Here is a 15163-nt window from a genome sequence, read left to right on the forward strand (position 1 = left end):
CTCCCTCAGGGCTGATGAGAGGGAAGGAAACTGCCTGCTGAGCGGAATTCAGCTCTGGGGTCAGATCCCTGTGAATCCTGCCTTCCTTTCTTCCTTTCCCTCTTTCCTTTCTATTCACGCCTCTTTGTGACCTAAAAGGAGTTACTTCACCTCCCTGTGCAACTGTCCCCTCAGCCATAGGAGGGCACAATAAGCCATCTCACGTGGTTAAGGGAACATTAAATGGAAAAACCACCTAAGCTACCAGGGCCCGCGATGCCAACCCTTCATGCGTTAGCCGAGGAACCACGGCGACTGCCCAGGCCAGTGGTTTCGAACCTCTGCCCCATCCCTCAAGGACCACTTTCATTCCCCTCCCCTCAGCCCTCACATTGCCAAGGCTTTTTCGCTATAAAACTTCACTAGGCACGGGGTCCTGCCCCAGACTTCAGAACCAGGCCACCACCTAGCACGCTGCCTGCACCTGACTCTCTGCTGAAGGTTTCTCCCAGCCCCACGCTCCCCCAATTTCAGTGCACAGGTGCCTCTCCAGGGGTCTTGTTAAAATGCAGATTCTGACTCAGGAGGTCAGGTGGGGGCTGAGTAGCTGTATTGCTAACAAGCCCCCAGGGACTGCCCATGCTGGTCCGCGGACCACACTTTGAGTAGGTGGATCCAGACCAGTGGCTCTCAAAGTTGGCTTTTAAAATTCCCAGTGCCTGGGGCTTCCCTGGTGGCGCAGTGGTTGAGAATCTGCCTGCTAATGCAGGGGACACGGGTTCGAGCCCTGGTCTGGGAGGGTCCCACATGCCACGGAGCGGCTGGGTCCGTGAGCCACAGCTGCTGAGCCTGCGCGTCTGGAGCCTGTGCCCCGCAACGGGAGGGGCCGCGATAGTGAAAGGCCCGCGCACCGCGATGAAGAGCGGTCCCCGTACCGCGATGAAGAGTGGCCCCCACTTGCCGTAACCAGAGAAAGCCCTCGCACGAACTGAAGACCCAACACAGCCAAAAATAAATAAATAAATAAATAAAGTAGCTATAAAATTAAAAAAAAAAAAAAAAAAAGAACACAACACAACTGTAATTTAAAAAAAAAAAAAAAAAAAAAATTCCCAGTGCCTGGACCCCAAACCAGCTAAATCAGAATCTGTAGGGCTGAGGAGTGGAGCGGGCACAGGGATTGTTTTCATGTCTCCAGGGGATGCCAGTGAGCGGCAGGGTTTGAGACCCCCTGCCAGGGCTCCTCTGAGCTGATGTGGGCCCACCCAGAACTGCTTCCTGGCTTCGTGGGTGGCTTGTGCGGCTGTTCTGCGGGCAGAGGTCACCCCATCAGGCTTTATGGACTATTGAAAAGAGCTTTTTGATCCCCGTCACTACAGGGACTGTGTCTGGGAGGGGGCCCAGGCTTTGGTGTCAGGTGGTCTTGGATTCAGATCTCGGCTGCACCCTGTTGGCTGATGGAGTGTGGACGTGGGCCTCCTCACCTCTCTGAGCCCCCGTCTCCTCCTCTGTGAGATGCAGGATATCACTGTCCCGCTTCTGGGAGTCAAGCACCTGCAGTAACTCCCGGTGTATAGTAGGCACCTATGTAAATGATGCTATTCCCTTTTTTTCCTTGTTTGACATCCTCATTTTGCAAGCAAGACTACCCTGGCTCAGAGAGGTGGTGGCATTTTCCGGAGGCCACACAGCACGTTATTGGTGGTTCAAGGGCTGAAGTTCGGGCTCCTGCATCCCAGGGCTGTATCACTACTCCCACCCCTGACTCCCAGCCCGGGGGTCCTATTTGAGTGCAGGGAGCCTCCCTGGAGCAGAAGGTGGAGGCTGCTTGGGTGCCGACCGTTCCTGGAAGCGGCAGGTGCCAGGAAGCAGGAGGTGGTTCCTGCGAGCTCCCACCTGGGGCTTCACCCACCTCCAGGGAGCGTCAGTTTCATCTCAGCTTGTCTCGCCTTGACATCGGCTCGCACGCCCTTTGCCTCTCCCTTGCCTCCTGCAAAAGTGCTGAACATCAGACACCAACTTCAAATGATTTGCTGTCTCAGAATTTGTGGAGAGTTTTGCAAGACACCGTGGCGGCCGTGTGGCCCAACCAGCTCTGGGGGTTGCATCCCACGAGGCCCCTCCTGACTTATGCAGGGGAAGAGGTGGAAGGCGGGGACGCAGGCAGGGTCTCCGCTCAACGCTGGGGCAGCCTGGCAAGGAGCATGGTGGGGAGGGACCCCGGAGCCCCGGAGAGCGCGCCCTGGAGAGTGTGTCCCGGAGCTGGCAGCCCCTCCCCTTGACCTAAAAACTCCTCGGTGGGGTTCTCTGAGCCCCTGCTGCAGTTCCTCTCCTCCCCATCTCTCTTGAACTCACTTCTCTCAGGCGTTTGTCTCCACCATGTCCTGGAAGCTGCTGTTACTAAAGTTACCAGCAGCCTCTAGGCAGCTAAATACCGTGGCTGGTTCTTTCTGTCTTCCTGGACGCGTTGTCAGCGTCGGACACTGTTAATTCTCCCTCTTCCTTGAAATACGTGTCACCGTGGACACCACTCTCACATCACCCCCTGCCCCTCTGCATCCCATCCTCAGTCCCTGGACCCGCCCCCGTCTCCCCTCCCCTGGGTGAGCCTGTCCAGCCCCCCTAAATGCTGACCCGTCCCAAATTCATCAGGTTCATTTAACCCGCCCTCTTGATTTCTCCCTTGGGTGTATAATGAACATTTCAAATGTAATCTTTTCAAAATGGTGCTCCCCACGAAGTCTTCTCCTGCCGTCTTCCCCTTCTCGGTCAAACAAACTATCCCACCCTGGACTCCATCTAGACTGTCTCAGCCCTGCCCCAACCCTGACACCCAGCTCCAAAATGTGTCCTGATTCCACTTCTCACTTCTCTGCCTCCTCCGCCTCCATCATCTCTTGCTTGACGAACTGGTCTCCCCATTTCCGTTCTTTGCTATCCTGCAATCCGTGCCCAACACAGCAGCCGCATGGGGTCATGTCACCTTGCTGCCCAGAAGGATAGCCCGGCTCCCACCTCACTCAGCCCGTGAGACCCTCCCCTCTGCCCCCTCTTACGTCCCTGACATTCCAGGCAAGTGAGAAGATGCTCTCAGGAGGTGGGGGCAGGTGGGCGCGGCCTGCCCAAGTGTCGGGGAACCGGGGGTGTCCCCATCCCACTCACATCCCCTCACCTGCGGGTAACACGCATACGGCACCTGTCCCCCATCTGCCCTGTGACAGCGGCCTCTTGTGTTAACTGCTCTTCTCGGACAGTCGTAGGGCAGCCAGGCATCTTTGCATATTCCTCAGCTTTGGATTTCTCTGTGAATTGCGTTTTCGTGTCATTAAATGATCTATTCAGTGATCGGCAGCCTTTGCTCATTTTTATTAGGCACTCCTTAGTTTTTGTTGTTACTACTTCATCTCCCTGGCCCCAGCATCCCCTGTCCCCAGGACGACCCCGAGATGAGAGGCCAGGTGTGGGCCCTGATCCGTGACGTCACCTTCTCCCCAGCTGCCCAGAGCCCAGTGAGGGCGAGCTCCAGGTGAGGTGATGACCTCCTTCCCCTGTGACTCATTAGCTCGTGCAGACGCCCCTCGCAGACAGACCAACCCTGTTAGATCCTCACCAGGTCCTTGCGTCACTCTCTCTGCTCGGGACCCACACTGGGACCTTCCCCACATCACCTTTCCCCATCTCCTCCCCGACCCTGGCCTTCCCTCCTGCTCCTTCAGTTTTGTTTGTCGTGTGTAGTTCAGTGTATCGGTTGCCTTCTTTACCAGAAACCACGGGGGGCTGAGCGAGAACGTGGCTGGCCTGGGAGCCCAGAGGCCCCAGTCTCAGCCTCGCACTGGCATCTGAAAATGAGAGTTTTTCCCTCTAGGCATCACTGAGTCACACGCAGACTGCGAAAGGTAACGACCTCTGTGAGTGTCATTCACCAAAGCTTCCTTGGCAAAGCACCTGGCAGGTAGTGGACACGCCATCCATCCAGCAAATAATGAAAGGCTCCCTACTGTGTGTCAGCCACGGGTCTAGGTGCGGGGGACGTCAGGGACAAAACACCTCCAATGGAGCCAGGAAACAAGCAGCCAGGAGTGTGTTGGTGCAGTAACAAACAAACAAACAGGAGTGTGTTGGTGCAGTAAATACAAGAACGACAGAAAAATGGACTAGAGGCTGGAGTTTCAGGGCAGGGTGTTTGCAATGTCAAATAGGGCAGGTGGGAGGGAGGCTTGCTGAGAGGAGGCCCTGGAGCAAGAACTTGGAGGCGGGGGGCGCCCCGTGACTATGGTGGGGAGCCTTCAGCGCAGGGTCCGCAGGAAGGGACCGGAGGAAACGTAAGTGACACCCTCAAGGGTCAGGAATGGAACAGCCCTGCCTTTCAGTGCCTTCAGACCATGGAGGGTTTCTGACAGTGAAGAAGTGACTGTCCAGCCCCTTCTCGATGCCTTGGATTCGGGATCATGAGTGTTATCCATTTTACCGGGCTGTGAGGAAGGATGCTCGAGGGGGCCCACTCAGCCCGTGTTCTGGCCCCTGCCCTGAATGGGCGCAGATTTCCGTGACTGAGAAGCCTGTGCAGCGGGGGTGTCTGGAATCTAGGATCACTCACCTCTTCATTCATTGCATTTTGGGAGTTTGCTGTCCACGCCTTCAAAATTAGGTGTTAAGGCTGCTGTGACGAGCAGACCCAGCTCGGTTCCTTGGCCTCACATGCACCGTGCAATCACGTAGATAACGTGGAACCGCCCGTGGAGGGGGCAGGGGTGTGTGCTGAGAGGTCAGTGGGGCGGCCCCGGGAGCATCTGCAAGGCACTGGTTCCCAGCCCTGGTCCCACGTTGGAACCGCTGCGGAGCTTAAAGATGCTGATGCCCGACGCCACCCCAGAGGTTCTGATGTCACAGGTCCGGCAGCAGCCTGGGCCTCCCCAGCGGACTCTAGTGAGTAGCCGGGGCTGGAGGCCACGAGGAGGAGAGCTCCACGTGCATGTGCTGAAGGAAGCCCTGCGGAGCTGGGGAGACAGGAGCTGAAGGAGCGAGAGGGCTGGGAGGTCGGCGGGGCCAGGCCATGTGTGGAAGAGCTCGGTCCCCACCAGGAGCCTGGGGTTGAGTTTCAGCAGGGACATGTCACACCCCGCTGTACCTTAGGGAAGGGGAACAGGTGGGAGGGGAGCCAGCGGGGGGGTGGGGAGGGGGCCTTGCAGGAGACCAGACCGGGCGGCAGAAGAGAGGGAGGAAGGCGGACGGAGCCAGCAGGGCGCTGGTGGGTCCCCTGCGCCGGTGGCCCCTGCCCTCACACCTCCAGAAATATCCCCCTTGTGCCGAATTCTTCTCAGAAGGCAAAGGGCCCTCGTATCCTGGTCCCCCGGGGCTCTTCTTAGCCCCACTCTGCATCAGCAGGCTGCAGGGATTGTGTCCATTTTACAGATGAGGAGGCTGAGGTTTGGAGGCCGGGAGGCAGGGAGGACCTTCCGGGGGTCACACAGCCAGTGAACATGAGGATGGGAACTCGCACTCAGGTCTCCGACGGCTGTGCTGCCTCCTCGGGGGTTATGACTGCTGCCCATCCCCACAGCGGCCACAATCAAAACACCGTGCGAGTTGAAGTTGGACTTGATCGTCATAATAACCCTATGAAATAAAATTGCTCTTCCCGTTTTGTGGGTGGTGAAACTGTAGCTCAGAGAGGGTCCATGGCTTGCCAAGGTCACACAGCCAGTGAGTGGGAACCAAGAATCACAAGGTGCTCGTGGGTTAAGCGTAACTGTGCTGAGGATCGGAGAATATCTGGTTTCTTAGCACCTCACCTCTCAGCCTCAGACAGCTGCTGGGCTCTCAAAGTCCTCCGACCAGAGAAAGGTTTTCACAATCGGGAAGGAGACTGTCCTGCTTTACATCACCACCCTAGTCCCTAAAGGAAACACCCAGGTGGTGACTTGGGGTCTCCTCCAAAATTGTGGCCCATGGAGCTGAAAGACCTGGGCTCTGCTCCCCCAGGAAAGTCTCCATCTGTCTGAGCCCCAGTTTCCTCATCCGTGAAATGGGTATAAAAGCGCTTGTTCCTCCTACCTCCTGGACTGCTGGTAGACTCCGGAGATAACAGCAGACAGAGCACTTGGGAATCACAGCGGCTGTTGTGTTGTCCTCCGTGGGGCCAGGCAGTGTGTGAGGGGTGGCGAGAGGCACCTGCCTTCGGGGGCCTTGCCCCTGACCATTAGCGCTCTACCCAGGTGGATGACTAAGACTGGGGAGAAAGCCTGCTCCCGAGTAGAGATGGCTGTGCAGCCCCAGGAGCCGGAGGGTGGAACAGAGTAGAGGGGAACAGAGATGCCTGGCAGCTGGAGAGCACTGGGAGGTCCACAGTGTTGTCTTTGTTTGATTGATTAGGTTTTTGAATGTTTAATAGTGTGTGATGATGGTGAGAGGAATGAACTGGAAATTGAGGATGCCAGCCCGTTCGTCCCCAAAGCTGGTACATCCTGCTGGAGACATTGTCCCAGAGAGGGGACAGTGTAGGGGGACCTGCCACGTGCCAGGACTGTCCCTTATTCCTCAGCCGGACAAGGTGTGCAGGTCGTCCGTGTTTCCAGGCAGCCTGGCAGCTGACTGTCCCCTCCCAGCGAGGGGTCGTCGTCGTGCTCACCCTGAGGTGCCCCCTGCAGGCCACCTCATGGGTCTTCTGGTCCATCTGGGGCACAAGCTTGCTGCTGAGCTTTGGGTCTCAGTTTTCCGCGTTGAATCTCGCTCAGGACTGATCGCACAGTGTAGGGGAGGAATTCAAGCAGGGGCAGTCCTGAGCCATGACTGAGAGCCACGACCTCAGAGGGGATCTCATCTGTGGAGAGAACAGAAATCTTCCCTCTGGCACCTTCTTTGTTGTTCTGTTTATACATTCGTCTATTCTCGTAGGTATGTGTGAGAGCTACCTTGTCAGCTGTGGCACTGTTAACATCTGGGCGGATCAGTCGTCATGGGGGCGTCCTGTGCATTTTAAGATGTTTAGTAGCATCCCTGGCCCTGTCCACCAGGTGCCGGGTAGCGGCATCCCTCCCCTCAGATGTGACAACCCCACATGTCTCCAGATATTGTCAAATCCATGCCCTGGTTGAGAGCCACTAATTGAAACCCTGATGTTTCAGCTTTGAGACAGACCCCGTTCCCAGCTCTTGCTTCCTCCCTGGAGCAGGCGAGGTTCCCAGAAGGGGTTGCCCTTCCTGCTTTCCCGCCCACCTCACTTCCATTCTTCTACCTAGAGAGGCAGACTTGGGACCCGGGACAAGTTACTTGACCACTCTGTGTCTCTGTTTCCCCGTCTGTAAATTAGGGCTAACAGAGAACCCATCTTGTAGGAAGAGTAAGATAGTTGATACACGTAAAATATTTAGCACAGTTCTGGGCACCACATGTGTTGTTTTTATTCAACAAATATTTATTTTTGTGATGCTAAGCCGGGGATGCAGCAGTGAACAAGACAAGGGCCCTGACCTTGAGATCTCACAGCTCCTGAGGGAGGCAGATGCACGATTCTGTTGATTGTGATTCAATATAACAAGGGCTGTGATGGGCAAGCATGGGGGGCCGTGGGAGCCCACAGGAGGGACACCTCATCCAGGAGTTAGAGAAGGAAGTCTTCCTGGAGGAGGTGATATTCCAGCTGGGATCTGGAAGGTGAGTAACGACTTAGCTGGATGCAGGAAGGGGAGGAATAATGGTCTGGGTTGTCTATCTTTAAAAAAAATTTAATGCTTTCCTGAAAAAGAAATCCAGTTTAATGGGCTATAGTAGCAAATAGGACCGAACCAGGTCAAGGGATCCAGATTTATACCCCCTCTGAGATCCCTGACACAAAAGTTCTCCACACAGTGAGGCCGGAACAGGTGCCAGGTGCAGAGTTCCGGCCTGGAGGGGACCCGGACCTACTTCCTCTTCCTTCTGTAGGCGATGGTTGTTACCTGGTACCAGAACCTCCCCAGATGTTTTGCGGGGAGCATAGTGCCCGGGGAGGCAGGTGGGGAAACGGTGAAGCTGCCGTCCGCGCAGCAGTGTCCATTCCTGGCTCCCCTGCCCATCCAGTGGGGGTCCTCAGGGTGGGCCTGCCCGGTGCAGTGTCTCAGAACCCCGCTTGTGGACGCTTCTGCCGGCCCATCGCCTCCGAGTGGAGGGAAGGGGGTGGGCGGAGCATGGCGGCGCTCACTCCGGTCGTTAAAGCTCGAGTCCCATTGTCTTCAAGGTGCCTGGAGAGGCAGTGCCAGCACGAGACCTCCCAGGTGCTGTCTGGGCACCCACCGGGCTGGGCTCCTGGTGACGCTGTGTGTTATTCCTCTCCCCGCGCAGCTACAGTCTCCGCCTGGCATCTCGATGTCCTCCGCCAGCTGCCCCGTACATCACCAGGCAGTGTAGGAATGTCAAGGCCACAGCTGCAGCCCAGCTCCAGGGATCCCTCTTCAAAGAGTAGATGCTTCGCCTGCTCCTTGACAGGTACGCGGAGGGTGGAGCAGCCTCCGGAGGCTCTGGGGGCCGAGGGGCAGGGCTTGGGTTTGGGGGTGGGCTGGCAGGAGAGAAGGGGGTGGGCATGATGGCTTGTGGAGCACCCCCGGTGTGCTAGGTGGGGCGGGGGGGGGGCCTTCCTGCAGGGAGGGTATATAGTGGCTGAGAGTGTGGACCCTGGACCATCTGGTTCAAATCCCAGCTCCGCCTCTTACGGGCTGGGGGACCTCAGCCAGTTACTCTGTCTCTCTGAGTCTCAGTTTTCTCATCTATAAAATGGGGATGACAGTAGTATCTACTTCATAGGATTGTGAGAATTACAAGTGTCAAACGTATGAAAGCACTTACAACAGTGCTTGGCACAGATAAGCACCAGGTAAGTCTAAGTATTAGTGATCGTTATTGTAATAATAATAATGATAATAATACTCAGCACTTAATTGAGACCTTCAGTGGCTTTAAGACCAGATAAGGTTATGGAGTCCCTATTCCCACAGTGTATTTGAAAGTGGAAGTAATACTAATTCATAAAGTATAAAAACTTAGATTTATGTTGAACTAGAAGTCTCCTTCCAGATTTTCTGATGGTGAAACCTGAATTCATTCATGGATGCTGGACTTTTCCTCTTGCGGGGCCGGGCTTTGCCAGTGACCTTGAGCAGGCTTGGGTTTCCCTGCTGGTGACATGGCATGTCTTTTTTCATTGTGTCCCTGAGACCAGCATCTCAAGCATGATTGGGGCACCGGTTAAAAATACAGACCCCAGGATCCACTCCAATTCACTAAACGAGCATGCTGGTGGGCAGGGCCTGAGAATCTGCATTAGCAGGTGGCCCCATGGCTCTGGGACACACTCAGATTCGGGGATGGATGCCTGCTTAACACGGCCAAGGTCACTTGGAATAAGAACGCAGCTGTTTAAGGCAAGGTGGGCTGAATTCCGAAGCTCTGGGGTCTTTTGTGCTGTGCCTTCCTCCCTCCCACCTCTCCTCTCCCTGATGGCTCGCTCACTCCTCTCTCCCCGCAGCAGGCGGAGTTTCTGGGATTGGCCTTATTTCTCTAGGGGTTCGTTCAGGAGGGGAGTGGAAATAAAACCCACTTTCCCCAGAGAGTTTGTGCTGTGCAGCTGGCACTGAGCCCACCTCTTGGGCACCAGGTCCTGAGGGGGGAGGTAAGCCCAAGTCCCGGGTGCAGTGGAGCAACGTTGCCATGGATGCGGCAGTACTCAGGACTGGACGGCCCAGGAGACCATCCCCCCTCCCACTTTACAGCTGGAAGAATTGGGCCCCGGAGAGGAGGCTTGGCTAGGGTCTTCTGGAGAGTGGCAGGCAGAGCCAGGATGTGCAGTTCCCCACTCTGGGTCCCGTGCATGTCCTGGGATCATCCCTTTGGCAGCTGCGTGGACTTTCATGCTGATGGGCTGGCAGGGTGTGGCTTCCAGCTCAGAGCAGGTGTTCTTTGCAGCCTGAGGGAGAGGCGGGTGCAGCTGGACTGATTCCTGCCCAGACCGGGGTGTTTCTGTCGGCCACTGCAGTCTCAGCCGTAAGCATGCCTTGCAGATTCAGGCCCTCCCCTGGGGCCCGTGCTCGACCCTAGATGAATTCTTTTCCCTTAGTTTCAAATGTGCGCAGCTTCCCAAGTTGGGTGCTCAGATGAGTGGAGGCCCAATTTCATTTGTATCTGCAGCTCACAGCTTCTGTTCACTCACCAACAGTGAATGTTCAGAACTCAACAGTTTACTTTCAAAGTGACTGAAAATTGCTCCTTAAAATTTTATTTAACTTTTTCCCTAATTTTTAAATTCGTATGTATAATAAGTATGTGCTACTTATTATTGTAAAAAATGACTTTTTTTCTTTTTTTAAAAAATGCCTTATACTATTTGTCTTAGTCTGCTTGGGCTGCCGTAGTAACATACCACAGACTGGGGGGTTTAAGCAACAGACATTTACTTCTTATGGTTCTGGAGGCTGGAAGGCCAAGATCGGCATGCCAGCATTGTGGGGTTCTGGTGAGAGCTCTCTTCCTGGCTTGCGGATGCTGCCTTCTAGCTGTGTCCTCACATGGCAAAGGGAGGAGGCTCTGGTGTCTTTTCTTATAAGGGCACTAATCCCATCATGAGGGCCCCACCCGCATGACCTCATTTAAGCCCAATCACTTCCCAAAGGCCCTATCTCCAAACACTATCATTTTGGGGGTTAGAGTACAATTGTGGTGGGGAGCACAATTCAGTCCACAGCACTGTTTAACACAGTTCCAAAATGATGTTTTGAGATGCCACGGCAAAGGATTTTAGCACGGGAAGGGATGTGTAGGTGGATACCCTCACTTTACAGAGAAGGAAACTGAGACACAGAGGGGCAAGTGACAGCCCTGGGATCAGCTTTTTGACGCCCAGATGGATGATGGATTTTAAGTGGTCTGTGCCCACTGTACATGCTCTGGGGTTTGTTCTGAGGAAAGGATGACATCCTCAAAACACCCAGGACTGCTGTTCATCCTGCTGCCCTTGCCGGGGTAGAGGCTCTGTGACCAGCTTACTGGACAGTATGACCCAAGGGAGGGACCAACACAGAGGAGCTTGGCTTTTCTCCAGCACCTGCCTTCCACTGCCTCCCTTTTCTGTGCTCTCATGACGTCTCAGGCAAAGCCCAGAGCTCTCTGTTCACTTTTAGGTACAACAAAGTGCCACGTTGCCTAGTCCAGCCTGAGACTCCCATTGTATATCCTATTTTGCTTCTGTCTCTTTCCCATCCTAAGAGGCCAGCTGGACTTTTGCCCTAGGGTCTCGGAGGGGAGGTCCAGGGCAGGGACTGGCACCTCTCACTTGTCTGGCCGCTGCCATGTTCCTCCTCTTGGCTGTCACTGCTCCTTTGGCTAAGACTGGCCGGCCTTGGGGCAGGCTTCCCGGTGCTGGCCCTCCCACAGGGTCCCAGGAGTGGGGTGGGTGGAGGGTCTCCGAGATAGGAGAGCTCCCCTCTGGCTCAGCCTCTGCCAACCTCCCCTCAGCTCCGGTCCCAGTGGTCCAGCCACAGCGCCTGCTGCTGGGGTCTCCTCCCTGGAGGGCTGCCTCTCGGGTGGGGGGCTGGCAAGATGGCTTCTTTTTTGGATCTCACCCAGTGACCCATAGGAAACTCACATATATTGGCCACACCAAACCAGGGGAATGCAGCACGCTCCACGCTGGGCCCTGTCTCTACGTTCTTCTCCTCTGGCTGCTCCTGCTCAGGTGGGCGGGGCACATGCAGGCCTCGCTCTCTCAAAGGCACCCTGCTCCACGGCAAGCAGCTCTTTCCAGCCCCATCAAGAGGTCCTGGGGGGGTTGGAACTGACATAGTGTAGTGGTTAAGAGCACACTTTCTAGAGTTGAATCCCGGCTCCAGTAATCCTGGCGGGTACTTCACTTCTCTGTGTTTCAATTCGTCCATCTGTAAAGTGGGTTAATAATAATAATAATACCGTACTATACCATTTTATATAAAGGACTTGAGCATCTGTGGATTTTGGTATCCATGGGGGTCCTGAAACCAGTCCCCCTGTGGATAGTGAGGGATGACTGTACCTCTCTCACGGGAATATTGTCAAGATTGCGTAGGTTAGTACATACAGGAAGTCCCCTACATGTGAACCTTCAAGTTTCGAACTTTCAAAGATGGGAACGTGCGTTCGCATGTCCAATCACGTAAGTTAGTTCACGTGTCTGGCATACATTGTCACATGCGTGCATCCTCTACAAGTGGCTGTGCTTTTGTGTACTTTACGGTACAGTACCTTATAGAGTACAGTAGTACTTCTATTGCTGACGATCTTTCAGCTCTACCATCTCCCACCTCCTCTCCCTCCTCCAATCAGTAACTCTTGCCTGTTCACTTGATGCCAGCCCCTGTAATGCCAGCTGTTGTACTGTACTATTGTACTTTCCAAGGTACTGTACTGTGAGATTAAAAATGTTTTATTTTTTGTGTGTGTTTGCTTTTTATGTATTATTTGTGTGAAAAGTATTATCAACCTATTACAGTACAGTACTATATAGCCGATTGTGTTAATTGGGTACCGAGGCTAACTTTGTCGGACTTACGAACAAATTGGACTTACGGACTCGCTCTTGGAACGGAACTCGTTTGTATGTAGGGGACTTACTGTACATGAGCAGCACTTAGGAAAGTGTCTGGTATGTGGTATTGAATAACTCTTCCGTAGATCAGCTCTGCTATTATTATTATTCTCACTGAATTATTATATTAGTAGTAGTTGTAGTAATAATAATAGTAGATGGTAGTAGTAGTAGTAGTAATAGGAATAGCAGGTGTTAGTGGTAGTAGTAATAGTAATGATGACCAGGTCCAGTGGGTGAGAGATCTGAGCCCCTGAACTTGGCCCAGCGCAATTCCAGGCTCATATTCAACCCAGTGCAGCAAATGTCATTAAACAGTCACTCATGTGCCTGGCTGTGTGCCAGCTACTGTGACTGGGGTTTCCTTGGAGGAAGCATGAGAGCTAAGCCCCTCGCTCGGAACAGAGAGCACACACGGGCTCTGGAGGGGGCTTGACCTGGGTTCAAGTCCCACCTCTACTGCTGGTCATCAGCCTGACCTTGTAAAAGTTACTTCTCCTCTCTGGGCCTCTGTCTCTTCCATTTGAAATGGGGATCTGTGTCACCTGCCACAAGGGTCATTTGGAGTATTAGCATGAAACGAAGTGATAGTGTAATTACTTTGGAAAACTGTCTGGCAGTATCTACTGAAGCTGCACCTATGCATTCCCCAGGGCCCAACAGTTACGGTGCTAGGGATACACTCAGCAGAAATGCATACACGTGTGCACCACATGTTCATATGTTATATATGCATACCCTACTGCCTAGAGTTTCCACTCGGCATAAATACGTACACGTGGGCACTGTGTGCGTCTTCTAGACATACATAAGAACATTCTAGCGGCATTACTCATGATGGCCCCAAACTAGAAACTACCCAACTGTGCACGGGCAGGGGACTAGGCAGATGGAAGCTGCCTGACCATGCGCTAGAATCCTGTAACAGAGAAACAGAAAGAACTACAACTACATGCTCGAAATGGGTGCATCTCACAAACACATTATGCAGAAGAAGCCAGACACAAAAGGATATGTATTGATTGATTCCATTTATGTAAGTCCAAAAATGGGTAAAATCAATCTATGGTGATAGAGGTTGGCAGAGTGGTTATCCTGGCAGGGGGGCGCGGTGAGGGTTGGTGGGTATCCTAGAAGGGGGCCTGGGTGGGGCTGACAATTGGTCGAATTGTTTCTCCATCTGGGTGTTGGTTACACAGGTGTGTTCACTAACAGTTCATCAAGCCGTACTCTTCCGTACGTGTGGTATACTTCCAAAAATAGTTTAACTAGAAAAATTAAGTAGAGGGATCATGGTTGAAGAGCCCAGGGTAGGCCCTGAATATGTAGCCTTCATTATTATTTTTCTTTTCTTTTTCTCCTCAGCACCTGAAGTGACCTGGAATCAGTGAAGCCAAAGGGACTGGCCTTCTGGCCTCCAGGGAGTACCGACCTATTCCAGATCCATGAGCCTGCAAGAGAGAGAGAGAGAGTGCGTGTGTGTGTGTGCGTGCGCCTGTGGTCTTCAGATGAGGGTCCCGAACCCCAGGGAGGCAGGAAGGCAGCTGATTGCACGCCGTGGATGACACCTGGGTGCGGCCCCCGGCCTGTGTTCTGCAGCCCAGCTTTCCTGTTGGGTTGGGGCCCCTCCTACTATGCAATTTTCCGAGAGCTCCTTGATCCTGCTTTTTGCTTCTCCAGTTGTCTTTTGCCACGGCGGGGACTTGGGTCTGGCCCAGGGGTCAGCTCCAGCCCCGTCCAGGGCAGGCCTTCAGGAAGAGGCCAAGTTCCCCTTCCAGCCAGCCCCGCCTCTGCCTTCCCTTGCCCCCAATGTCTCTGGGAATCCGTAGTGTGTAGACACTTCGGAGCCTTGCTGATCATCCCCCTTGGCCCTCGCACTTGGAAGACTTCCTTCTTTGCCTGAGCAATCTGAGCCGCTGGCTCTCGCGTTGTTTCCAGATTTGTCATTCTCATCAGTCAGGCCCTGTGCGTCCAGGAGAAGGTCCTCGTCTCCGTTTATAGATCGGCTCCTCCCGTGGGAGAGGCAGGGGACAGGATGCTGTGAGGGCAGTGCCGGGAGCTCTCCCGTGTGTGCTTCTCTGCCTCCCTTGGTGGGACCATCAACACCTTTAGGGTCTGAGCTTCTCAAATTGGCTGAAAAGGGAAACAAAGAAACAGAAATTGGGAAATGAAAAATAAGCTGGAGGATTAAAAAGCCTAGGGGGGAAGAAAAGAGATTTCCGGAGGTCATCCATCGCCTGCCAGGGAACGATGGAGCTGCCTCCATCTCTGATGGAACAGTCCATGTCTTGGAGAAACGGGTGAGCTGGGCTAGGAGTTTGGACCCAGTTCAGTGAGGGTCTTGGGTTTTGTGCCTTTGGGGCAGACTCTGAGACAGGATGTCTGAGACCACTTTGGCGCTGTCTTCTCAGCCCCATGTTGGATGGTGATAATACATCAAACCCAAAGCGGAAGGAGGGAACTCTTCAGAGTACTCACGAGTGGTCATGCAAAAAAAAAAAAAAAAAAAAAAAAAAAGGGACTTTTTTTCAGGGCTACTATGGTTGATCTTGCAACTCTGTAAATATGTACGTAGACACTTTTAAAAAGCATGTATTT

At 53.8% G+C, this 15163-nt stretch overlaps 1 protein-coding gene across 5 annotated transcripts in view; it reads left to right on the top strand.

The window, feature by feature from the left end:
- The window catches only part of PRDM2 (PR/SET domain 2), a 117888-nt gene extending 103831 nt beyond the window's left edge, over positions 1-14057 (top strand). For all 5 annotated transcript variants that reach the window (XM_057544706.1, XM_057544697.1, XM_057544715.1 and 2 more), the window contains 2 exons: positions 8299-8442; positions 13931-14057. In XM_057544706.1, the coding sequence (XP_057400689.1) occupies positions 8299-8419 (121 nt within the window). In that variant the 3' untranslated portion in view covers positions 8420-8442; positions 13931-14057. The remainder of the gene's footprint in view (positions 1-8298; positions 8443-13930) is intronic.
- The last annotated feature ends 1106 nt before the right edge of the window (positions 14058-15163 follow it).

The sequence above is a fragment of the Balaenoptera acutorostrata genome, chromosome 1 (assembly GCF_949987535.1).
Source record: "Balaenoptera acutorostrata chromosome 1, mBalAcu1.1, whole genome shotgun sequence".
NCBI lineage: Eukaryota > Metazoa > Chordata > Mammalia > Artiodactyla > Balaenopteridae > Balaenoptera > Balaenoptera acutorostrata.